The sequence below is a fragment of the Mesoplodon mirus genome, assembly GCF_964341445.2.
Source record: "Mesoplodon mirus genome assembly, chromosome: 10".
NCBI classification, from domain to species: domain Eukaryota; kingdom Metazoa; phylum Chordata; class Mammalia; order Artiodactyla; family Ziphiidae; genus Mesoplodon; species Mesoplodon mirus.
This window is the reverse complement of record NC_138986.1, coordinates 68,983,129-69,010,349: the sequence shown is the minus strand read 5'-3', so window position 1 is coordinate 69,010,349 and position 27,221 is coordinate 68,983,129. Positions and strand designations below refer to the sequence as shown.

Here is a 27,221-nt window from a genome sequence, read left to right as displayed (position 1 = left end):
GCCTTGGAACCGAGTTTTACGCACTCGTCAACATAGACTGGGCGGAACAGGCCTCTCCTCCATCCGGATCCTCCCGTTTTCCGCAGGCTTCCGATTCATTAGCCTAATCTTTGTGCTTAGCTGGGCGGGAATCCGTGGCTCGTCGGCCGGCGAGGCGCTCTAGGCCGAGCGGCTTTCGTCTCTATGACACCAGGAGGCGGTCCACGGTGTCCTGCGCAGCGCGCGCGAAGGGGGCGCGCGTCAGTTCCGCGCGGTGCTGTCGGGGAACCATGGCTCCCGTGAGAGGTGAGGCCGGGGGCTGCTGGGACTGGGGACTGGGGACCCCGCGGGGGGCGGTGGCGAGCGAGCGTCAGCGCTAGTCTGCACCTGTCGGCGGCCGGCCATCCTCCGCGCCCGCGGGGCTCTGGGGCCCAGGGGCCAGGCCGGGGAGTCGGGCAGCAGGAGTTTGTGTTGAGCCGCTCCCGGGCTTGAGCGCGCGCCGCCGCCGCTCGGGGCAGTCAGCCTTCCACTGCGGCTGCCTTCCCCGCGGCGTACTCCGCGCTGGACAGCTCGGCAGCCCAAAACTGCTCCTGCCTCGACGAGTTGGCAGTGGGTGGGAACCGAATTCAGACAGGCCCGGGCTGCGGCGGACCCGGAGAGGGGCCGGGGCGCAGGTGCGGGGCTGGAGACGCATCACCCAGCGGGAGGCAGGACCGGTCTCTGTCGCGGCCGGGGTCACCGCGGCTGCGGTCTCCGCTGCGCCTCCTGCCCTAGGATGCTCAGAGGCATAAGGGCATGCTCCGGGTGCAGAGCCTAAGCAGCGGCTGGCCCACGTAACAGCCACTAAAAACATCATTGGGGCATTAAAATAGCATTGCAGCCGTAACGAGGTGGAGAAAGCAGTCGTTAACAGAGTTACTTCCAAGGAGAAGGTTGTATGTAGTTAGAAGGAATACTTTGATATTTTGCCGGAGGGGTGGGGCGAGATCCACTCCCCCGCCCCCTTCCCCAGGGATAGCACATTAGAGTAATACTGTTTAATGACTAATTGCCATTTCGTGAGGGTGAGTCTGATTAACTCCGCAGCACTTCTGCTTTGCTGAGTCCGGTAAGTAAGTAAGGACCAGAGCTGAATTTCTGAATGGTAGAGCAGTAGCTAGGAGAGGTTGGGCAACACCCGGATTCTTTCTCCACCCTTCTTTCGTAGAGCTCTTGGCTTTACCTCTGAATAAACGTTGAGCAAATATTTAAAGAACAGCTTTTTGCATGGGTGCCAAATTATTTTCCTGGTTGAAAATATTTCCTGGTTTATCATTCAGGCCCTGCCCAGGGGGTACTGTCTGTAGTTGCATATGCTTCTCTTATTTGCTTCTCAAATAAGCCCAACCTTGAGTCTTTTCGTAGCAACACAGGAAGTAAAGGGAAAAAAGTAGAATTGTTTTGATAACTGACATAAAATAGGAATAGCGAGATTAATGGTGAAGGCGAGTTCAGAGTTACATAAGTCGAATCATTATCTGAAATAGTTGCCACAATTTACAGATTTAGGCTTATTGCCAATACAGGTTTGCTGTGCCTGGGTCATGTTATAAATCTTATATGCCCACTAGAAATGTGTAATACAAAACTGCAGTTTCCTGAGCTTCCTTATATTCACAAAGGATTTATTTATCTGGGACTTACTGAATTTCCAAGTTCTCAGGTGTTACAAATAATGTCTCCTCTAAAATATAGTAAAATATAACTGAGCAAAATATTTAAGTCCACGCTGTAAATTTCGTTTGGGGGGCATTTTCCACACAAAAACAGATACTGCGTGGGAGCTAATGGGAACTTTGTGAGAAGGAGAAAACACTGCTGATGTGCCAGTGTGCCCACTCAACAATGCAGTTGAGTTGTGGACTTTTTTTTTTCCTCGTGGCGGAGCCTCTGGGCATGCGGGGTGGAACTCACGCCCCCTGCAGTGGAAACGTGAAGTCTTAACCACTGGCCCACCTGGGAAGTCCCTGTACGGACTTTTGATATTACCCTGAAAAAAACCTGAAATTGCTAATAATTGAACTTTCATATTGGAGAATTAATGACTGGAGTGAAGCAGATATTTTGATCTAATGGTAAGCTGAAATTAGAGAAAATAATGCTTAAAAAAGCATTAAGTATTTTTAAAAAGTTTATTATATGTTTTAAAAGTGGTATTCTATACCAAAGCCCTATATGTTATACAAATATCTAAACTTATTTGCTTACTCTTCTATTTCCATCAGTAGTTATTTTCAAGAATATCATCTATATTCCCATTAATCATGATGCTAAGAGGTGTACTTTCAAAGTGTTAAACATTCACTATGTTGTTTTGGAATCAGGAACCTATATACGCTAAAATAAAGTAGTTTTTAGTTTGGCAATCCTAACAACTCTTATTTATGAAAGTATTGATAATCTAGGACATGGGCTGGTAAACTTTTTCTGTTAACAGCTGATGGTCTCAGTCATAACTACTCACCCTGCTGTTGCCGGGCAAAAAAAGTAGCCATAGATAGTTCAGAAACAAATGAGCGTCGCTGTGTTCCAGTAAAACTTTTTTTATGGACACTGAATCTGAATGGCATATAATTTTCATGCATCCCAAAAGATTAACGAAAAACTTTTTTCCAACCGTTTAAAAATGTAAAACTATTCTCAACTTGCAGGTCATATAAAAATGAGAGGAAATGTAGGTTGCTCACCCCTGATCAAGAAGATGGGAGGGCCTCCCTGGTGGCGCAGTGGTTGGGAGTCCGCCTGCCGATGCAGGGGATACGGGTTCGTGCCCCGGTCTGGGAGGATCCCATATGCCGCGGAGCGGCTGGGCCCGTGAGCCATGGCCGCTGGGCCTGCGCATCCGGAGCCTGTGCTCCGCAACGGGGGAGGCCACAACAGTGAGAGGCCCGCATACCGCAAAAAAAAAAAAAAAAAAAAAAAAAAAAGAAGATGGGAAATGCTTTCTCCTGTACTGCTGTTTATTTTTTAAGTTTTACATTTTCTCCTGTGTAGGAAAGTTTTAGAGCAAGCAAAGTATTACAGTAATCTCCTTCAATCCCTTTTACATTAACATTGCTTTTTGGGTCCTCGGATCTATGGGAAAGAAAGTTTAGGCAGAGAAGCTCTATTTCTTCTATTCTACCATATTATTTTTAGTTAAGACCTAATGTAATTTTAAAAATCTGCCTGAAATTTACAAATAATTCTTTAATTCACCCAGGGAAAAGTATTTATATTGAATAATCTGTTTCCTAGTGAGCTTCTACCTTACCATATAATTTATTTGAAACTCCTATTTTTTTTCCTGTGCAAGTCACCTTTGCATTGTGGTTAGGCTCCCACAGCGGTGAACAAAAGTGTACTTAGGTGAAATGTAGTTACAGTAGCAGCCCAGAGTTACCCCCTGTCCCTCTGGTTCTTAACCCAGGTTGTCAAAGTGTGGCCCATTGGTCAAACCCAGCCTATCACTTGTTTTTGTATGGCCTGTCAGCTAAGAATGGTTTTTACAGGTGAATGTTTGCAATTAATCTGATGGAACCCCAATTTTGAAGACCAATGAAGCAAAATATTACCCACCCACCCCATAGAATTCCCTTCTTCTCAATACTGTAAAGCATTGCACTCAATTATTATTATATTTTGAATTTGTCCAATTAAATATAAATTAAATGTGAAAGTATATTTTCTCTCTTGTCACCTAAGTACCTACATGATATCCTTGATTTTGCCTTGTGGCCTAAAAAACCTAAAATATTTACTCTTGGCCCTTTACAGAAAAAAATTTGCTGATCCCTGTTTAACATGTGCCTGAAGATTTGAAAGAAGGTTACAGGTAGCTGGGGATGAGAGAGGTGTGAAGTGGGTAAAGAAAGTAGACATAGTTTGAGCATTAGGTGATGGTAGTCTCAGAGCAGGGCTGGGAGTATGGAAGGAGCCCTGGTACCCCGGTGCTTGTGGTTTTATTGAAGGTGTTGGACTGGCCCTGGCACCTGAGTGAGATGGCTGCTGCTCAGATATACTTGCAAGAAGTTCTTAAATTGAGTGTTCATAAGTTGTGTATATTTCCTGGATTTCCAGTTTTACAGAACTTCATTCTTAATACTCTTTTATGGTGTTATGAATTATCTTTCTTATACTGCTATGAAATGAGAGGCTGGACATGATTTGTTTTTTATTATGATGAAGTTCTATATTATTTTATCACTCCATTATTCCTTTTGTTTTTCTGTTGTCTCTGTATTTAGAACATACATTGCAGTAATCGTTTTCATCTTGCTTTCGTGTTTTGCTTTCACAAGTATGAATTATAAAGATATATAAAGTATGTGATTTATAACATCCTAAACTAGAGTTAGTTATGCCACATAACCTTGCACTTAAGCCCTCCCCAGGAACAAAATCTATGCCTAACCAGTTGATACTTAAAGTCAGCTGTGTTTTGTGTGTGTATGTTTGTTTCTGTTCATGTAGTTGGAAAAAATTGTTTTGAAATAAATTTTTAAATGTATTTTTTGCTTGAAATTGGAAAGCATTTTGAGGTATAACACTGCTTAACTTTTATATACATAATATTGTCTACTAAATAATATCTTTGTTGCACGTATTTTCCAGAAAATGTCCATTTATTATTCAAGTTATACTGCTTGGCAGTGATGACCCTGGTGGCTGCAACTTACACCATAGCTTTAAGATACACAAGGACATCAGACAAAGAACTCTACTTTTCAACCACAGCCGTGTGTATCACAGAAGTTATAAAGTTATTGCTAAGTGTGGGAATTTTAGCTAAGTGAGTATAAATACTTTTTAGTGTGTTATTAATTTTTTACTCAGTTATGTTCTTTATCAGAAGATTCAAGCTACATCTTCGTATGTTTGATTGATTTAGAGCAGTCTTCCTCAATTCAGGACAGTTTTGCTCCCTCGGAGATATTATTTTGGTTGACCCAACGTGGGGGATGCTACTGGCATCAAGTAGGTGGAGGCCAAGGGTGCTGATAAACATCATACAATGTCCTGTCCTCCAGGACAGCACTCCATAACAAAGAATTACCCAGCCCCACATATTAGTAGTGCTGAAGTTGAAGAATTCCACCCTAGAGCAGGGGTTAGCAAACTGTGGCCCATTGGCCAAATCCAGTTTGCTGCTTATTTTTGTTGCAACAGAGACAGTATGGCTCACACAGCCTAGACTATTAACGATTTGGTTCTTACAGGAAACGTTTGCTGACTTCTGTTGTAGAAGAATATTATGATAATAATAGTTAACATTTCTTTTTTTTTTAAAGGACTTCAAATGCTTGGCTTATTTATTTATTTACATATATTTATTATTTATTTATTTATTTATTTATTTTTTACATCTTTATTGGAGTATAATTGCTTTACAATGGTGTGTTAGTTTCTGCTTTATAACAAAGTGAATCAGTTATACATATACATATGTTCCCATATCTCTTCCCTCTTGCATCTCCCTCCCACCCCCACCCCCCATCCCACCCCTCCAGGTGGTCACAAAGCACCGAGCTGATCTCCCTGTGTTATGTGGCTGCTTCCCACTAGCTATCTACCTTACGTTTGGTAGTGTATATATGTCCATGTCTCTCTCGCTTTGTCACAGCTTACCCTTCCCCCCCCTCACATCCGCAAGTCCATTCTCTAGTAGGTCTGTGTCTTTATTCCTGTCTTACCCCTAGGTTCTTCATGACATTCTTTTTTTCTTAAATTCCATATATATGTGTTAGCATACAGTATTTGTCTTTCTCTTTCTGACTTAACTTCACTCTGTGTGACAGACTCTAGGGCTATCCACCTCATTACAAATAGCTCAATTTTTTTTTTTTTATGGCTGAGTAATACTCCATTGTATATATGTGCCACATCTTCTTTACCCATTCATCTGATGATGGACACTTAGGTTGCTTCCATCTCTGGGCTATTGTAAATAGAGCTGCGATGAACATTTTGGTACATGACTCTTTTCGAATTATGGTTTTGTCAGGGTATATGCCCAGTAGTGGGATTGCTGGGTCATATGGTAGTTCTATTTGTAGTTTTTTAAGGAACCTCCATACTGTTCTCCATAGTGGCTGTACCAATTCACATTCCCACCAGCAGTGCAGGAGTGTTCCCTTTTCTCCACAACCTCTCCAGCATTTATTGTTTCTAGATTTTTTGATGATGGCCATTCTGACTGGTGTGAGATGATATCTCATTGTAGTTTTGATTTGCATTTCTCTAATGACTAGTGATGTTGAGCGTCCTTTCATGTGTTTGTTGGCTATCTGTATATCTTCTGTGGAGAAATGTCTATTCAGGTCTTCTGCCTATTTTTGGATTGGGTTTTTTGTTTTTTGGTTATTGAGCTGCATGAGCTCCTTATAAATTTTGGAGATTAATCCTTTGTCAGTTGCTTCATTTGCAAATATTTTCTCCCATTCTGAGGGTTGTCTTGGTCTTGTTTATGGTTTCCTTTGCTGTGCAAAAGCTTTGAAGTTTCATTAGGTCCCATTTGTTTATTTTTGTTTTTATTTCCATTTCTCTAGGAGGTGGGTCAAAAAGGATCTTGCTGTGATTTATGTCATAGAGTGTTCTGCCTATGTTTTCCTCTAAAAGTTTGATAGTTTCTGGCCTTACATTTAGGTCTTTAATCCATTTTGAGCTTATTTTTGTGTATGGTGTTAGGGAGTGATCTAATCTCATACTTTTACATATACCTGTCCAGTTTTCCCGGCATCACTTATTGAAGAGGCTGTCCTTTCTCCACTGTACATTCCTGCCTCCTTTATCAAAGATAAGGTGACCATATGTGCGTGGGTTTATCTCTGAGCTTTCTATCCTGTTCCATTGATCTATCTTTCTGTTTCTGTGCCAGTACCATACTGTCTTGATTACTGTAGCTTTGTAGTATAGTCTGAAGTCAGGGAGCCTGATTCTTCCAGCTCCGTTTTTCGTTCTCAAGATTGCTTTGGCTATTCGGGGTCTTTTGTGTTTCCATACAAATTGTGAAATTTTTTGTTCTAGTGCTGTGAAAAATGCCAGTGGTAGTTTGATAGGAATTGCATTGAATCTGTAGATTGCTTTGGTTAGTAGAGTCATTTTCACAATGTTGATTCTTCCAATCCAAGAACATGGTATATCTCTCCATCTATTTGTATCATCTTTAATTTCTTTCATCAGTGTCTTACAATTTTCTGCATACAGGTCTTTTGTCTCCTTAGGTAGGTTTATTCCTAGATATTTTATTCTTTTTGTTGCAGTGGTAAATGGGAGTGTTTTCTTGATTTCATTTTCAGATTTTTCATCATTAGTGTACAGGAATGCCAGAGATTTCTGTGCATTAATTTTGTATCCTGCAACTTTACCAAATTCATTGATTAGCTCTAGTAGTTTTCTGGTAGCATCTTTAGGATTCTCTATGTATAGTATCATGTCATCTGCAAACAGTGACAGCTTTACTTCTTCTTTTCCAATTTGGATTCCTTTTATTTCCTTTTCTTCTGATTGCTGTGACTAAAACTTCCAAAACTATGTTGAATAAGAGTTGTGAGAGTGGGCAACCTTGTCTTGTTCCTGATCTTAGTGGAAATGCTTTCAGTTTTTCACCATTAAGGATGATGTTGGCTGTGGGTTTGTCATATATGGCCTTTATTATGTTGAGGAAAGTTCCCTCTATGCCTACTTCTGGAGGGTTTTTATCATAAATGGGTGTTGAATTTTGTTGAAAGCTCTCTCCGCATCTATTGAGATGACCATATGGTTTTTTTCCTTCAGTTTGTTAATATGGTGGATCACGTTGATTGATTTGCGTATATTGAAGAATCCTTGCATTCCTGGAATAAACCCCACTTGATCATGGTGTATGATCCTTTTAATGTGCTGTTGGATTCTGTTTGCTAGTATTTTGTTGAGGATTTTTGCATCTATGTTCATCAGTGATATTGACCTGTAGTTTTCTTTCTTTGTGACATCCTTGTCTGGTTTTGGTATCAAGGTGATGGTGGCCTTGTAGAATGAGTTTGGGAGTGTTCCTCCCTCTGCTATATTTTGGAAGAGTTTGAGAAGGATAGGTGTTAGCTCTTCTCTAAATGTTTGATAGAATTAGCCTGTGAAGCCATCTAGTCCTGGGCTTTTGTTTGTTGGAAGATTTTTAATCACAGTGTCAATTTCAGTGCTTGTGATTGGTCTGTTCATATTTTCTATTTCTTCCTGATTCAGTCTTGGCAGGTTGTGTATTTCTAAGAATTTGTCCACTTCTTCCAGGTTGTCCATTTTATTGGCAAAGAGTTGCTCGTAGTAATCTCTCATGATCTTTTGTATTTCTGCAGTGTCAGTTGTTACTTCTTTTTCATTTCTTATTCTGTTGATTTGTATTGATTTGAGTCTTCTCCCTTTTTTCTTTTTTGTTTTTTTTTTGTTTTTGCGGTACGCGGACCTCTCACTGCTGTCATCTCGCCCGTTGAGGACCACAGGCTCTGGACGCGCAGGCGCAGCGGCCATGGCTTATGGGCCCAGCCGCTCCACAGCATGTGGGATTCTCCCGGACCGGGGTACGAACCCACGTCCCCTGCATCGGCAGATGGACTCCCAACCACTGCGCCACCAGGGAAGCCCTCCCTTTTTTTCTTGATGAGTCTGGCTAATGGTTTATCAATTTTGTTTATCTTCTCAAAGAAGTAGCTTTTAGTTTTATTGATCTTTGCTATTGTTTCCTTCATTTCTTTTTCATTTATTTCTGATCTGATCTTTATGATTTCTTTCCTTCTGCTAACTTTGGGGGTTTTTTTGTTCTTCTTTCTTTAGTTGTTTTAGGTGCAAGTTTAGGTTGTTTATTCAAGCTGTTTCCTGTTTCTTAAGGTAGGATTGTATTGCTATAAACTTCCCTCTTAGAACTGCTTTTGCTGCATCCCATTGGTTTTGGGTTGTCGTGTCTCCATTGTCTCATTTGTTTCTTGGTAGTTTTTGATTTCCTCTGATTTCTTCAGTGATCACTTCGTTATTAAGTAGGGTATTGCTTAGCCTCCATGTGCTTGTATTTTTTACAGATCTTTTCTTGTAATTGATATCTAGTCTCATAGCGTTGTGGTCGGAAAAGATACTTGATACAATTTCAATTTTCTTAAATTTACCAAAGCTTGATTTGTGACCCACGATATTATCTATCCTGGAGAATGTTCCATGAGCACTTGAGAAAAATGTGTATTCTGTTGTTTTTGGATAGAATGTCCTATAAATATCAATTAAGTCCATCTTGTTGAATGTATCATTTAAAGCTTGTGTTTCCTTATTTATTTTCATTTTGGATGATCTGTCCATTGGTGAAAGTGGGGTGTTAAAGTCCCCTACTATGAATGTGTTACTGTCGATTTCCCCTTTTATGGCTGTTAGTATTTGCCTTATGTATTGAGGTGCTCCTATGTTGGGTGCGTAAATATTTACAATTGTTATATCTTCTTCTTGGATCGATCCCTTGATCATTATATAGTGTCCTTCTTTGTCTCTTCTAATAGTCTTTATTTTAAAGTCTATTTTGTCTGATATGAGAATTGCTACTCCAGCTTTATTTTGGTTTCCATTTGCATGGAATATCTTTTTCCATCCCCTCACTTTCAGTCTATATGTGTCTCTAGGTCTGAAGTGGGTCTCTTGTAGACAGCATATATATGGGTCTTGTTTTTGTATCCATTCAGCCAATCTGTGTCTTTTGGTGGGAGCATTTAATCCATTTACATTTAAGGTAATTATCGATATGTATGTTCCTATTCCCATTTTCTTAATTGTTTTGGGTTTGTTATTGTAGGTCTTTACCTTCTCCTGTGTTTCTTGCCTAGAGAAGTTCCTTTAGCATTTGTTGTAAAGCTGGTCTGGTGTTGCTGAACTCTCTCAGCTTTTGCTTGTCTGTAAAGGTTTTAATTTCTCCATCCAATCTGAATGAGATCCTTGCTGGGTAGAGTAATCTTGGCTGCAGGTTTTTCTCCTTCATCACTTTAAATATGTCCTGCCAGTCCCTTCTGGCTTGCAGAGTTTCTGCTGAGAGATCAGCTGTTAACCTTATGGGGATTCCCTTGTGTGTTATTTGTTGTTTTTCCCTTGCTGCTTTTAATATGTTTTCTTTGTATTTAATTTTTGACAGTTTGATTAATATGTGTCTTGGCGTGTTTCTCCTTGGATTTATCCTGTATGGGACTCTCTGTGCCTCCTGGACTTGATTAACTATTTCCTTCCCCATATTAGGGAAGTTTTCAACTATAATCTCTTCAAATATTTTCTCAGTCCCTTTCTTTTTCTCTTCTTCTTCTGGAACCCCTATAATTCGAATGTTGGTGTGTTTAATGTTGTCCCAGAGGTCACTGAGACTGTCCTCAGTTCTTTTCGTTCTTTTTTCTTTATTCTGCTCTACAGTAGTTATTTCCACTATTTTATCTTCCAGGTCACTTATCGTTTCTCCTGCCTCAGTTATTCTGCTATTGATCCCTTCTAGAGTATTTTTAATTTCATTTATTGTGTTGTTCATCGTTGCTTGTTTCATCTTTAGTTCTTCTAGGTCCTTGTTAAATGTTTCTTGCATTTTCGCTATTCTGTTTCGAAGATTTTGGATCATCTTTACTATTATAATTCTGAATTCTTTTTCAGGTAGACTGCCTATTTCCTCTTCATTTTTTCATTGTGGTAGGTTTTTACCTTGCTCATTCATGTGCTGTGTGTTTTTCTGTCTTCTCATTTTGCTTATCTTAGTGTGTTTGGGGTCTCCTTTTTGCAGGCTGCAGGTTCGTAGTTCCCGTTGTTTTTGCTGTCTGTCCCCAGTGGCTAAAGTTGCTTCAGTGGGTTTTGTAGGCTTCCTGGTGGAGGGGACTAGTGCCTGTGTTCTGGTGGATGAGGCTGGATCTTGTCTTTCTGGTGGGTAGTTCCACGTCTGGTGGTGTGTTTTGCGGTGTCTATGGACGTATTATGATTTTAGGTAGCCTCTCTGCTAATGGGTGGGGTTGTGTTCCTGTCTTGCTAGTTGTTTGGCATAGGGTGTCCATCACTGTAGCTTGCTGGTCCTTGAGTGAAGCTGGGTGTTGCTGTTGAGATGCAGATCTCTGGGAGATTTTGCCATTTGGTATTACATGGAGCTGGGAGGTCTCTTGTGGACCAGTGTCCTGAAGTTGGCTCTCCCACCTCAGAGGAACAGCACTGTCTCCTGGCTGCAGCACCAAGAGCCTTTCATCCACACGTTCAGATTAAAAGGGAGAAAAAGAAAGAAAGAAAGAGTGGGGGGGGGGAGGGAGAGAGGGAGGGGATAAAAGAAAAGAAAATAAGGTAAGGTAAAATAAAGTCATTAAGATAAAAAAATAATTATTAAAAAAATTTTTTTAAAGTAAAAAAAACGGACTGATATAATCCTAGGATAAATGGTGAAAGCAAAGCTATACAGACAAAATCTCACACAGAAGCATACACATACACACTCACAAAAAGAGGAAAAAGGGAAAAATAATAAATCTTGCTCTCAAAGACCACCTCCTCATTTTGGGATTATTCGTTGTCTATTCAGGTATTCCACAGATGCAGGGTACATCAAGTTGATTGTGGAGATTTAATCCACTGCTCCTGAGGCTACTGGGAGAGATTTCCCTTTTTCTTCTTTGTTGGCACAGCTCCCAGCTTTCAGCTTTGGATGTGGCCCCGCCTCTGCGAGCAGGTCGCCGGAGGGCATCTCTTCTTCACTCAGACAGGACGGGGTTAAAGGAGCCGCTGATTCGGGAGCTCTGGCTCACTCAGGCCGGGGGTGGGAGGGGCACGGAGGCGGGGCGAGCCTGTGGCGGCAGAGGCCGGCGTGACGTTGCACCAGCCTGAGGCGCGCCGTGTGTTCTCCCGGGTAAGTTGTCCCTGGATCCCGGGGATCCTGGCCGTGGCGGGCTGCACAGCCTCCCCGGAAGGGGGTTGTGGATAGTGACCTGTGCTTGCTCACAGGCCTGTTGGCGGCGGCAGCAGCAGCCTTAGCGTCTCATGCCCGTCTCTGGGCTCCCGCCCATCTCTGGAGGTCCTTTAATCCCCTCTCCTTGCGCACCAGGAAACAAAGGGGGAAGAAAAAGTCTCTTGTCTCTTGGGCAGGTCCAGACTTTTTCCCGGACTCCCTCCCGGCTAGCCGTGGCGCACTAGCCCCTTTAGGCTCTGTTCACGCTGCCAAGCCCAGTGCTCTCCCTGCGCTCTGACCGAAGTCCGAGCCTCAGCTCCCAGCCCCGCCCGCCCCTGCGGGTGAGCAGACAAGCCTCTCGGGCTGGTGTGTGCCTGAGGGCACCGACCCTCTGTGCGGGTGGGAATCTCTCCGCTTTGCCCTCCGCACCCCTGTGGCTGTGCTCTCCTCCTCGGCTCCGAATCTTTCCCCCTCCGCCACCCACAGTCTCCGCCCACGAAGGGGCTTGTAGTGTGTGGAAACCTTTCCTCCTTCACGGCTCCCTCCCACTGGTGCAGGTCCCGTCCCTATTCTTTTGTCTCTGTTTTTTCTTTTTTCTTTTGCCCTACCCAGGTACGTGGGGAGTTTCTTGCCTTTTGGGAGGTCTGAGGTCTTCTGCCAGCGTTCAGTAGGTGTTCTGTAGGAGTTGTTCCACGTGTGGATGTATTTCTGGTGTATCTGTGGGGAGGAAGGTGATCTCCGCGTCTTAGTCTTCCGCCATCTTCCCCTCTTAGAGCTGTATTCTTATTAAATATATTAAATGAAGCAAGATATAATCTAATACCGAAATAATTTATCTCCTCTTTTAAAACATTCTGTGTGGTAACATTCCCCTATATTCTTTCTTATACCTCCTAAATCTCTTTATTCTACGTTCTAAAATCATTAATTATTTTGAGCTTTTGTTTTTTCTTTTACAATTTTTTTAGCATTCTCTGCTATTTTTTGTAACATTTCAAAATATCTTGTTATAATTATATAATATTGGTATAATTCTAAGGTACCATAGTGAAGCTTGAGCTTCCCAGTAGTTAGCATTCTGGTATACCTTGGCTTCTCTAATATCTGCATTAAGGAAGCAGAAAAAGATAGTAAAGTCTTCCTGGCAGTGGAGAAGTAATAGTTCCTAAGTATCCAATAAAAAGGATATGGCCAGAAGAGCCAAAGACCTGAAGGTTAATCTGGACACACCATACTGTACTGGATTTTCACGTTGAAGGAAAGGAGTACTCATGTTGGCTGGTGATGTCTCACAGGCCCTGCATTTAATGTGAAAGCTGAAAAGTGTGGGAGAAGAGATAAGAGAAGAGTGACAGGGAGAAAAGGGACCACAGCAGCCTTGATTATTGGTACAGCCATGGTGGTTAATAGAAGCTGTTAGATACTTAAGCAGCCTGTATTCTAGCAGAGCAAAGAGAGCCAGTGATAAAGAGATCAGCTCTGTTCTCTGGATAGGCAGAAATTTATTTGATACCATTGAGGGTTTAGAATATCTCTAAGGATTGGAGGTAAGATGGCATTGCCCATAGCTAGGGATTAGGGAAGGGATAAGTGGCTACTAAACTAGAGCTTGAGGAATCGTATGTGGGAGATAAATGGACACGGAAGGAGGTGGACTGTGAAAGATGGGTACAAACAGGTACCTCTCAGTAGTTCTTTAGGGAGCCACTCTGAAGATACATTAGTATGGAAGTCAGCATTTTGGAAGGGCATTAAGTAATGATTCAGTAAAAGCAGTGTCCTGTACTTCACACAGCCTGTTAAGATTTATGTCTCTGCCATCATGTGTTTCCTAGTGAGAATTATGACAATAAAGAAAATGTTCAATTATATCACCTTGTTAAGATGGTTCTTTGAGTTGGACCTCTGTGATTCTTCTTTTTAATCTTTTTCTCTTCAATTTTATAATTGAGGGAAAACTTGGAGAAATTATTCTTTATACTCTTTTAAGAGGTGGAGAATTATATAGAACATCTTAGATTTGTGTTAAAAAAAAAGAATGGTAAATGTTTAAAGGGCCAACCTTCAGCTATCTGGAAAACTCTACAATGCAGACTTTCCCAGTAATCTTCTGGTATTCTCTTCCTCCTCTGCATGGAGTGTATAGTCGCCCTCCAGGCTGTGTGCATGTAGCTTTGGCAGCAAAGTAAGCTCTGTAACTAAGAAGGGCATCTTCTGTTTCTGTGGCCTGGGCCAAATTTCCTGTCTTAATAATCTTCTTGGGGGCTGGAGTGTTCTACGGTGGATAAGGCATAGGTAGTTAATTAGACGTTATGGACTTTTTGCTCCTCCTCAGAACTTGGATAATTATTTTTGCACTATTTAAATATGAAAATATCCAATTAGTGACTGTTGATTCTAATGTTAACCCAAAATATAAAGGCTCATTGTGAGTTGAAATAGCTCGATCTTCCCAACAAAGTATTGTGGTCCTTTTAAGGACTTTGTGAGGGGCAGTTAGGAGCCTTTTGATGTAGCACTTTTTTTTGGTGTTAATGCTTATAAAAGTGTTCTTTGATTTGTATTTTCAGGAAATAAATGAGCTCATTTACAACAGGGGGAAATATGAGCCAGATTAGCTAGTTCCTCCTGAGGAAAAATAATAATACTTAAGAGCATGCATCAATCAATATGTACTCAAGTAGTAAGCTTTATGTATGTTACAGGTACAGTTTACCTTACTGATATTAGTAAATTATTCAGATTTCCTGCAAAATTATACAGATACATACTTGAATTTTATGAGAATATGCTTATTTAAAAATTTATTGTCTACCATATTGCACAAACACGGAATTAATTTACAAATAATATTGACCTGCATCACTCAATTCCTATGCCAAGTAACTTCTATAACTACTAACGCTTTTTTCTTTTGTTTGCAATTAAAATCTATTGTAATTTTAAAAATTAAAAAAATGTATATGCAACCTGATTAATGTAAAAAATAATCTGGGTGAACTTGATGCAATGGCAGTTAAAGTGGCAGGGATTAAATTAATTTTTTATAGGTAATATCGGCAATTCTGGTTTCCTAGTACTCTCATTGTTTAATATACTCAAAAGCCCCTGAAACTTTGACCAGAGGATGAGGATGGTAAACCTGATTGTCATATTTTCCCAAATGAAGATGGTAGTTGTTTTTCTTTTATGGGGATGCATTGCTGGTTTGCTTCTTTTAATAAATCTAAAATTAGTTAAAAATTCTAGAAATAAGTTTGCTAAATTATATCAATGAACCTAACACAATGTAGCTATCCTATGTGTGACAGTATGTAATAGAAAGGATGATCTTTCATTTTCTTCCTCATCCCTTCTCATTTCCCCTTTTTGTTTTCAAAGAGAAACTGGTAATCTGGGTAGATTCAAGGCATCTTTAAGAGAAAATGTCTTGGGGAGCCCCAAGGAACTGATGAAGTTGAGCGTGCCTTCCTTAGTGTATGCTGTGCAGAACAACATGGCTTTCCTGGCTCTCAGCAATCTGGATGCAGCAGTATACCAGGCAGGTGAAGTAGCTGATAATGGCAGGCGCAAAATCTTAAAAAGTGTTTTCACGGTGAAAAGATGTTTTACTCACCCTTTATCAAACTATCGAATATTTTTCTCTACAGCTCTGTTCATGATATCAGAAATAATACATTTGTGTCAGTCTAATGTTAACCGAGCTGATGAGTTCATTGTTTGTTGTTAGGTGACGTACCAGTTGAAGATTCCTTGTACTGCTCTATGTACCGTTTTAATGTTAAACAGGACGCTCAGCAGGTTACAGTGGATTTCAGTTTTTATGCTGTGTGGAGGAGTCGTCCTCGTACAGTGGAGGCCAGCCCAGGCCACGGGCGTCGTGGTAAGAAGCTAAGTGCTCACTGTAGCTAAACGGGAACTTTCCAGAGTCCAGAGCCCTCCACACAGTCACACGGAAAAGAATGGAGCATGATTCATAGCCTCTGCCATATAGATACGCCTTTTTCCCCTTAGGGTGATGTTATTGTCAAGGAGAGTAATACCTCCGGGCTTCCTTTTTGAGAAGGAAGAATATGCCTGAACTATGTTAGAGATGGATGGTGTCTTAAACTCCATGTAATGCACCTCCTTCGTTTTATGGATAACAGAATTGAAGTCCAAAGAGGTGAAGTCACGTACCCCAAGTTGCACAGTTAACAGCTAACCTGTAACTCAGTTGTGCCAACTTCCACACAGTGTCTGTGTTCACAACTCCTAGGCCTCTTTCAGACATTTTCTCAGAAATACTGGGCAGAGTTTTCTCCATCTAATTTTCATGTTCTCCCGCAACTCAAAATTTTTTTATCATTTTGCACATACATCCACTGTCAGCAACGGGGCTTACAGAATAGTGTTTTCCCCAATAACTAGTAACTACAATAGGGCAAAAAGTGCCTTTACTTGTAACTTTTAGTTGAAGAGTTAAATGTTAAGGTACATACCTGATTTTTTTTTAATATATTCTATGCTTTAATTGGTTATTTTCCCAAAGAGGAGTAGGAAGTGGAACTACAGTGAAGGACCTGAAGGTCGGGAGCTTCCCTCTGCAACTCTACACCCTTCTTTAACTCTCAGCAGATGAGAGACCTGGTGCTCTGAGGAGTATAAGGCAGCTGGGGATGTACGCAGAGCTTGTGAAAGGAGAAAGCTCCTTTTTAGGTAGTTACTTTCTGACCTGGTGGAAGAGTATTTTTCCCCAGAAAGTGAGTTTTAAATTAATATGTATTGTCTTTACATGATGTTTAAACGTGCTCATGTTGTCAGTGACATTTCAAAACACTGATCAACTATGCACTGCACGTATAATCAGATGTAGAACTGTAAAGAATTTGTTTGGAAAGTAAAGCAGACACTTAAAAGTTAAATATGAACTTCCAGTAACACCCTACACCTTTAGAAAAGGGTCACCTCACCTAGGTAATATGTGTGAAAAGCTGAGTAAGCTAAAGCAGAGTATTTTACTTTTGGAGCTCTAGAAAGTTCTTTCATATTTTAAACAGAATGTAGCTTCCTGTAACTGCCTCTCATTGTTCCTTGTTCTTGTCAGAATAACTCAAATCCCTGCAAACTCCATACGATGAGCCTTTGAATGTTTGAGAACAATGCTGCATCTCCACCCTCCGTGTCTTGTCTTGTCCCCCACTGAGACAACCTTGTTGTTTCTATAATATGGCTTCTGGAGACTTTATGATCCCTGGCTCGTGCCCCAGTATTGCCTCGTATTGCTTTTCTAGGTGCATTTATCCGTTCTTTTTCCTCAGTGTGTCCTAAAAGTTCACGCCGTCTCCAGATAATGACTGCGTGGTGTGAGGTGTAGTTCGCTAATTACCTCCTTTATTCCGAATACCAGAGACTTGTTAAATCAGCATAAGGTTATATTAGGTTTTTTTTGGCTGGAGGAGGCTATCCATTATGTAACTGATTATACAACCACATGTAGCTGTTTCACACGAATACAGTTTGTCTCAGATGTGTTTTGTGCCACGGGCTTCTTCTAAACCAAAATGCAAAATGCGTTTATGTTTATTAAGCCCATCTTGTTAGCTTTGGGTTATTGTTCAAGCCTTTGAGGACTTTCAAGTCCTTATCCATTAGTAGCTTTTTCTTTGAATGTTATGCTTTCTACAGATTTGATACCTATGTCTTCTGGGTCTTCACTGAAAATTTTAGACAGGACAGGACCAGAGTTCTGTGGCCATACCTCTAGACTCTCTTTAGCTTGACTTTTTTTTTCTTCTTTTTCCTTGCTTAAGAAACATTCTCTCTCACAGTTTTTATGGGTCAGGAATTAGAGGGTGCCTGAGCTGGCCTCTTTTAGACATTCTGGCTTGAGGTCTCTCATAAGGTGGCAGTCAAGATATCAGCTAGGGCTGCAGTCAACTGAAGACTTGCCTAGGCCTGGAGGATCTGTTTCTAGGACGGCTTATTCATATGCCTGGCTAGTTGATGTTGGTTGCTGGTCTAGCCTGGTTTTATTCTGTTAATGAGCGCTTTGCTGTACGAGCACTCACTCAGCTGCGAATAGAACTGTTATCCTCACTACATTCCTCTGTCTTGTTCACAAAACTATTAGGCAACTCTGTCAGATTTCTTGCCAAACATTATCTCTATGGAACTCCCCTCAGCACTTACACTAAGAACTCTTTCAGTAAGAAAATTTGGTAGTCGTATTCTCATGGAAGCCACACCGTTTTCTTGTGATGGCCATTACACTTTCGATGGTCTCTTCAAAAGTTCTCCAAGTCACCTGTTGTAGCATTTCGCTGGTATTAATAACGACAGCAGCTGCAGTCACACGTCATACTGGACACCAGCAGTGTTTGACAAAAATACATTAATTCACTTATGCTCACAGCCACCATACGAGGCATGTATTCTTATTTCCATTTTCTTATGAGGAAACTGATAGGCAAAGAAGGCTAGCAATGGCTCAACCTTGCTTGGACCCAGGCAGCGTGGCTCCAGAGTCTATGCTCTGGGTGAGTGTACTGGGCCGCCTTACAGGTCTCAAGCTGCTGTTTATAATTTCTGCAGCTTTCTTTCCCTCTGCCTTTTTGAAAATCAGGATGGTATTTGCCCAATTCAGATTTTCTGGCATAGCTTCTATGCCCCATTATTCTTCAGAGGTACAGTGATCAGTACCTTGATTTGCTACTATTCTTGGTCAAGATACTTCTGAATTTATTTAGGAAGGTGCTCTCACAACAGCAAACCACGTCTTGGACTTCGGTTCCTATTCATTCATTTAAAGTCATTATTCACAGAGAAAGTGGAAACTAGGTTTGGGTAACTCTTATTTTCTTGCTATCTAACAGTATGTCATCTAGCCAAAGAAGCATACGCTTTTCTTCCGAAGCTAAACATACTTTTAAAGGCCTTTAAATTTTGCAAGCCTGCACTTACACTGAGTTTTCAGTCTTTTGATACTAAAACTCCTGGTTGGTTCCTCTTGGTTTTGTGTACTGTATTTTTTTTTTAAGTGTTCCTATAAAATGAGAATTCATTGAAGATGCCCTTAATTAGTAACACTGATTTCTTTCTTTACTGTTCATTAGAATCTCATTCTTAAGAAACTCTTACCCTCATAACCCATCTTCCCACTAGCTATGGAATTGTAAGTTTTATTTTTTTGAATTTGATTTATTCAAGACGAGCTCAAGTCTCTTAACTATGCTGTTTGGCTATTGCTCATGCTAAAACGACATGGTTGCCATTTTCCTAGGTTTCCATCACTTCCACTTCATCACCCAGCAGTTTCTTTCTCCTTTTGGCTGCACTGGGGCTATGCATGGGCTTTCTCTAAGTTGCGGCAAGTGGGGGCTACTCTTCCTTGCGACGTGTGGGCTTCTCATTGCGGTGGCTTCTCTTGTTATGGAGCACGGGCCCTAGGCGTGCGGGCTTCAGTAGTTGTGGTGCACAGGCTTAGTTGCTCCACGGCATGTGGGATCTTCCTGGACCAGGGCTCGAACCCGTGTCCCCTGCATTAGCAGGCGGATTCTTAACCACTGCGCCACCAGGGAAGTCCCACCCAGCAGTTTCTTATCAGTCAGTATTAAGTCCAGAGAAGCAGTGTCTATCACCATTTTTCCTAACTGTAGAGATTAAACTGGCAGAAAAGCAACCAAGAATTTGTCAGACACTATCTTTAGTAGCTTGAGCTTTCAAGCAGTTGTTGGGATAGATGAAATCTCACACCGTTATTTTTTCTCCTCTCTATGCTGGCCTTATAGTTTGTATTAGGAAAGCATCCTTGTTTATCAGTTGTAGTCTATAGTAGTGATTCTCAAACTTTAGTGTACATCAGACTCAACGGGAAGGTTAAACAGATTTCTGGGCCCCATCCCCATAGTTTATGATTCAGTAGATCTGGGGAGGGGCCTGTCAATTTTCATTTCTAACAAGTTCCCAGGTGATGCTGCTGGTCCAGGGACCATACTTTGAGAACCGTTAGTCCATAATTATCTTCTATTTCTCCTTTTATCTTCATGAAGACATTTTAGAGCAAGCTTTCTCTCTCAGGTACTTAACATCAAGCAATTCTGTCCTTCTCTCAGGCTTATTTATTTTGAACAAGGTATGTGCTTGTCATATTACAGACACATGTCTCAACCCTTTAGTTTCAGCGTTGCCACTGAGATAACATTTATCTCTGAGGAAAGACTGATGAAAGCTCCTGATGGTTAGTTTAGGGAAGAGGAAATACAGTTGAAACAATAGGTTGGGGGCCCATAAACCTGCATCTGTTAGCAAAGTATTATGATTATATATATGTGTCAATCTCTCCCATCCATGAACTATTTAAGAATCAAAGCTGTGTATCATCTTCACGTTTATTCATTTAGAATATAAAACAGTATATCTGGTCCATAGATGGCATGCTATTTATATCTGATAAAAATTCAGGGAAGTAGGAAATCTTACATGTCATCACTCCATCCTGTAGGTGACAGGGAATAAATTAAACAAGTCAAACTGCTACCATTTCCATGCTTGATCTTGTAAGAGCTTGAGTTGTGGTGGCAGAAGTTAAAATGAAGAGGCGGCCTGACTGCACAGTTCTGTGCTTGGGTGCCCATTGTTATTAGGAAGTAGGCCCACGTTATATCAAGCGTTTACTCTGGCTGTAATTTGGAGGGTAGGTTTTAACTTAAGTACTTTGGTTTGTCTCTGGGATGGCCTTTTGTTTGGTCCTGTCTTATTCTATGGAATAGCCGTGTCTGACGTGGCACATACTTCAGCAGGACTGTGAACAGATTTTTGTACTCATTCGCTTGTTCTCGGATGACCTCTGTTTACTCGTCACTGAACCTAACGTCGACAACATTGCTATTGCAGGTGGAACAGAATCCACTGCTAGGGTTCGCTGCTATAGCCGTTGCTGTACTGTGCTCAGGATTTGCGGGTAAGTCATAGAAGCATGTATTCTGTTGTCGAATTTTTAAAGAAACATCAGACTTTAAATAGGGATGGACTTTGTCTTGCTTTATCAAACTAACAACTTTATTCCCGTGAAAGCTTATCTTCTTACTTAATACTATATAGTTTTATGTCAGCTGTTTTTCCAGTAAGCATGTAGTAGTGTTTAACTCAGCTTAGACCTCAGTCCTTATTCATCTTTGCAGTTATCTAAGAATGTATTTCTGTTATCCTTGACTATCCCCGGTCCAGCCAAGATCCCCCAAATAAATTAAAAGATGGAGAAAGTTAGCCATCAGAAAGATCAAGTACCTCTTTCTATTTTCCTGGCACTGGCACTATCCTCAGGTTCGATTCTGCTGCTTTAGGTTGTTAGTTACTAGCTCAGTATCTGTATTTCCCTGGTAGCCTCAAGTTCTTCCTCTGCTTCAACAGATTAGGAATTATGGAGTAGGGAGGAAAGGGGGGTGATACCTAAGAAAACCTAATACCCCGAAGTAACAGCCAAAAGGGGAGGGAAGAATCAAAATCACTAACATCAAATAAATGTGGAAGTCTGGACTCATATATGTAGGGACAGGCTATCCTTCACTGAATCAAGAAGAGACAAAGTATGAATGTTAAGTGCAATGTAAGGAATGTTTTAGAAATGGTTCCAACAGAGAAGAAACTGAAAGTAAAGAGTATATTAGTTATAGCCATACATCTTTATTTTTATCTTTATTTTGCTATATCAAGAGTTAGTACTCTTTATTTTTGAGTAAGAAAGTATTTTGCACTTCTGTATCTAGTCATTTGATAAGAGGGGAAAATCTAAATTTAGGAATATACTTAATGATAGCATCATGCTAAACTTTTATTCTTAGGAAACAACAAATTAGAAACAAAAATTGGGTTACTCCCCCAAATAATATACTACTTGATTTTTAGCACTGTTTTGAACAGTAAAATGTTTGTGTCCAACAGTCTATTTACCATAAGGTGTATATTCTCAATACACAGTTGAGGAAATGGTATGTGATTTAATATCCCTCTGTGCTTGGAGTAACTGAGAACTGAATAGTTAAGTGGTTTTCCAATAGTTAAATGGTTTTCCCAGATAGGAAAATCAAAAATAGAAATAGGAATAGCTATTATATGTTTGTTCCCATTCTCTGGCTCTTTCCAACATAGGTTCATCAAAAACAATCTTGGTTTTCATTTGAATCTTTAGTTGATTAGTATTTTAGTGGCAATTCCTAAGTCTCTGATTAACAGTGTTTATAACAAAAATCTTTAATGTCCTTGCTTAACATGCATTCATTTTAAGTATAAAACTTACAGCTGTGCTATGTGATTTTGGGGGTGGGGTGGGGACACACGTGCGCTTTTGGAGCACCTAAAAAGGGGTCGGATCCTCACCCCCAGAAAAATGCACAGAGACACAAAACATATTATCTAGTTAGGGAGTTCATGGTCCTTCTGACATTGTGGGTGAACCTGGTCTGTAGACCCCTGCTCTAAAGGAAAATGGCTTCACTCAGCAAGTTCTATTTAAATTTTATTTTGGTTGTGTCACTCTCATAAAAAATCCTAAGTGGTGATTATATAGGTTATTTTGCCAAGTTGGGAATATTCATACTAGGCAGATATTATAGGGGTATGTTTAAGATAACTGACTCTAATAGTATATAGTGTTCCAGCTGACCAAAGCAAGTCTTTTAGTGGCATTAATAAAGAGCTTTTGTGATCTATCTCACTGCTATAATAAAGGCGGAAACTATTAATAGTAATATAAGTCTCCTGTTAAATGTAGGTTAGAAAGCTCCCTCTTGGTTATTAATTCTATATGCTCTGTAAAAATACAAATTGGTAATGTTCGGTATGCCATGCATCACAACCAGCGTAATAAATCTGCATGTAATTAATGTAAAATGTGTCTGTTCTGCAAATCATATACTTTATATTATCATATTTTGGGGTTATTATTCTAAATAAAGACATTTTAGATTAATTTCTAATAATATCTCATATTTGCATGCTTAATTTTCTTGCAGGAGTGTATTTTGAAAAAGTTTTAAAGAGTTCAGACACTTCCCTTTGGGTGAGAAACATTCAAATGTATCTATCAGGGATTGTTGTGACACTAGTTGGCGTCTACTTGTCAGATGGAGCTGAAATTAAAGAAAAAGGATTTTTCTATGGTTACACATATTATGTCTGGCTTGTCATCTGTAAGTATCCAGGAATTAAAGGTTCTGGGTAGATTCCCCCCCCGCTTTTTTTCCTCAAGTTAGATGTACATTTTAAGCCTTTATAGCATTTTGAAATTGTTCACTGTGAATACCAGTTTGAAAATGTAATTTTGGTTTTATTGACTTACTTTTGTGGCAGATCTATCCCAAAGCAATTTTGCCTTCACAATCAAAAGTATCTAATGTAGGGCCTCCCTGGTGGCGCAGTGGTTGGGAGTCCGCCTGCCGATGCAGGGGATACGGGTTCGTGCCCCGGTCTGGGGGGATCCCATATGCCGCGGAGCGGCTGGGCCCGTGAGCCATGGCCGCTGAGCCTGTGCGTCCGGAGCCTGTGCTCCGCAACGGGAGAGGCCACAACAGTGAGAGGCCCGCGTACAGCAAAAAAAAAAAAAAAAAAAAAAAAAAAGTATCTAATGTATTAGCAAGAAATGTGCACAGTTTAGCAGTAGACTACATAGCCCTTTGGGCGTCTGAAAAACAATGTTGTTTTGTAGCAACTATGACTCCTAGTACAAAATCTCTCAGATGGCTGCTTCTAAGGAAAATAGTATTTTCCTAGGTAAATTAGTATGGCATCTCTGGGGGTGAAAACTGCCTCACCATCATAGAACGTTTCATTTATTTGAGTGTTAAGATTTTCTTTCTTTCTGTATGCGAGTTCTTGCTAGTGTTGGAGGCCTCTACACTTCCGTTGTGGTCAAGTACACAGACAACATCATGAAAGGCTTTTCTGCAGCAGCAGCCATTGTCCTTTCCACCATTGCTTCAGTGATGCTGTTTGGATTACAGATAAGTAAGTATGTCTTAGTTTGTACCGTAAGTTTTTAACATGGAAGAGCTTCTCACTTCCTTGGTTCATTTCATCTTTCATTAAATATGGCAGTTACTTGTAGAGTTTACAGAAATTCCTAGTTTTGTTACAATTTATCCTACAGGCGCAGCAGTTCATAGTTGTGTGGAATGTGGGTCCCCAGTACTTAGGTTGTTTAAATGGTTCTAGAGCTGAAAGTGAGCGGGCTACTCAGTAGAAAGAGTGTTTCTGCAGACAAGGCCTCCCTGATTAATTTCCGCAGTGGAATTAGAGTAAACTTGGCTTTTTATTCTGAGGTAAGAACAGAAAACTTCTTTCATTTCCCCCTTAGTTTGTACCTTCCTGTTTTAGACTTGGGTATAAACTGGTTTTGAAACTACAATCCAAATCTAAATTTTCTCTTTAATAAAGCTATTTGTTTCATTTAATATGTAATTAATACAAAATTCATTACTACAGCTGGCATTCTAGGACCTCCTTTATGGTGGTCCTTCTAATATAATTTTCCCTAGCCATATCCACCATTAGTTGGCTTCTGAATTATTTAAGCAGTGATACTGACTTAACATTTCCCGGTGCTTTTATACCGTGATAATTTTCTTTACTGATCAATTATACCATAAACTAATACGTGAGAAAAAATCTGTCAAATATCAACATTAAGTAAAAGAAACAGATCTGGCCTATATTTACATTTCATTTTAAAACTGACTTGTTATAAATGCAAATAGAAGAACACCAACCTTGTAGAAATCTTAGAAAAAAATTTGATAGTCTGGTTCAAATCTTGCTTGTACCATTTATTAGCTGTAAAACCTTGGGGAAGTTACTTAACCCATGTCTCAGTTTCTTTGTCTATAAAATGGGAATGATAATAACACCTATCTTGTAGGGTTGTTTTAGGCAAAGTGCTTAGAACAGTGCCTGGCACATAGTAGGTAGGTATTCTGTATAAAGCCAACTACTTACCATTTCAGTAACATATTTCTAGGCCCTCCTTCTGATGTTTTTCTTACCTGATTTGTGTGAACTTTCACTTGTAGTTCTGATCCATCCTTTTATGCTCAACAAATCCTATGCCTGTGCTCCTAAAGAATATTTGGAAACAGTATAAATGCTTTTTGGTCAGTGTTCTGTCTTACTGATGGTCAAGAAAATTAATTAGAATATCTTAGCAATCTTAGTTTCCTATTTAGATTTAACTTGCCCTCTTCCCCTTTCTGGAAGGCAAAGCTAGTCTCTTCTAGTTAGGGATGAACTAAAAGTCATCGCTCGATGTTGTTTCTCTGCATGACATTTTTAAAGCTATTAAGGCTGTGCCATTGTACTCCACATAGAATATGGTTTAGTTTTGACATAAGGATTTATTTATATGATGCCTACTTGTCAAGTTTGGGCAAGTTGTAATTCAGTTGTGTCCAGATTTTCAGGATTAAGATAAAAAAAAAGATGTTAGCAGAAAATGGAATTTTACTCATTAAATCACCACCTCATCTCCTATTCAGAAATCTTCAATGGTTTGAATCATTGGTCACCTAACTCTCTGAATTTTGCTCAACTGCCTTTTACTCTACTAACCCTAACTTTCACAGGTTTCTAGTATCATGGAAAATCCATATTCCACTGCGTTTTCTTTCAATCAGCATATAGGGATGTTAGTATGTTCTTTGTCAGTGGTCCAGGACAGTCATACTTGCATTCTTGAAAAGTACGTAGTGACTGTCACTCCCTTGATTTCACTACTTTTTTTGGTGAGTGGGGTGGGGGTGGAGCTAGAATTGATGACCTTTCTAAACCTTACCATCATCATATAGAACACTTAAATTTATTTTCCATGCAGTCTGATAATGTAAACCCACAATTGAAAGTCTTCAAAATTTTAAACTAATCATTGTTACATAGTTTTAAGAACACAAATACAGATTCTTTTTTTTTTTTTTCTTTTTTCTTTTCAGCACTCACCTTTGCTCTCGGTACTCTTCTCGTATGTGTTTCTATATATCTCTATGGATTACCCAGACAAGACACTACATCCATCCAACAAGGAGAACCAGCTTCAAAAGAGAGAGTCAGTGGTGTGTGATTTTAGCCTCAAAAGATTCCTACTAAGACTAAACAATCTGCATTAAACTAGAGCCTTAAGTCAATCCCAGAAGGTAGCTTAAAAAAACAAACAAAAACTGTGTCGCATAAGCATTAAGAAGAAAGCTATGTGAGTGTATTGCTACAAAGATTTAATGTGGCCTGTTTGGAATCAACCTGTTTTGTTTTAGAATGAAGGATTTTTATTACTGTATATATAATGTACATATAAAGTATGGAGATGATGTGGTATTAAAAAAAATCATGCAAGGCTACAATATTTAACTAACAAGGTTTGGGATTATGTTAAGGGTTAAAGTGCCAAAGCCGTTTCTGTACTAACTGTTCTCTTGTGCAGGTACCAGGGGAGAAGGGTGACCCGTATTCTCCAGTGCATGTACAGTATTTGGTCCCAGCAGCAGTAAAGACCTAGCTCTTTTCTTACAAAAGAGAGGCAAAAACAAGACAGGCTAGTTCAGAAACAAATTGAATATATAACTTCTCAAACTGAATCTATTTCATAACTCAGACAATGATTTCTGGGTGGTGACTGAGTACTCCTTTAAAGTGCTGTATTTGTGCCATTCATTGTCTGGATTCACATTTCTTTCCTCTTAGATGATATACTTTTCTTCAAAAAATATTTCTAATGTCACTTTTGTACTTTTTTTAATGAAGTATGTTTAACTGTTGAGCTCAATAATTTGTGAAATTTCAGTGTTTTTTTAAAAAAATTTCTATAATGTTATGGGAAAATTCAGCAATAAACTTAATTTATTTACATGAAACCTGTTTGATCACTATTTATGTTGTAGATATGACCACTAAGATAACGCAAAAACGTGCTTCCCTGGTGGCTCAGTGGTTAAGAATCTGCCTGCCAATGCAGGGGACACGGGTTCGAGCCCTGGTCCGGGAAGATCCCACATGCCATGGAGCAACTAAGCCCATGCGCCACAACTACTGAGGCTGTGTGCCACAACTACTGAAGCCTGTGTCCCTAGAGCCTGTGCTCCGCAATAAGAGAAGCCACCACAATGAGAAGCCTGTGCACCGCAACCAGAGAAAGCCCACGTGCAGCAACGAAGACCCAACGCAGCCAAAAATAAAATAAAATAAATTAAAAAAAAGAGATAATGCAGAAACACAAACACAAGCCCAAAACATTAAATTTTTTACTTTCTATATGTTGGAATTTTATCAAGGCTCTTTGGTTGCAAAAAATGGCTATAAACCTCCT

The 27,221-nt window shown here is 40.1% G+C and overlaps 1 protein-coding gene across 1 annotated transcript; it reads left to right on the top strand.

Moving 5' to 3' along the window:
• Positions 1-205: 205 nt before the first annotated feature.
• SLC35A1 (solute carrier family 35 member A1) lies at positions 206-26,769 on the top strand. Its single transcript, XM_082633596.1, has 8 exons — positions 206-285; positions 4,612-4,789; positions 15,281-15,440; positions 15,630-15,782; positions 20,774-20,840; positions 22,891-23,067; positions 23,747-23,881; positions 25,855-26,769. Exons 1-8 carry the CDS (start codon positions 270-272, stop codon positions 25,980-25,982), a joined length of 1,014 nt encoding a protein of 337 aa, XP_082489722.1. The 5' UTR covers positions 206-269; the 3' UTR covers positions 25,983-26,769.
• Positions 26,770-27,221: the final 452 nt, after the last annotated feature.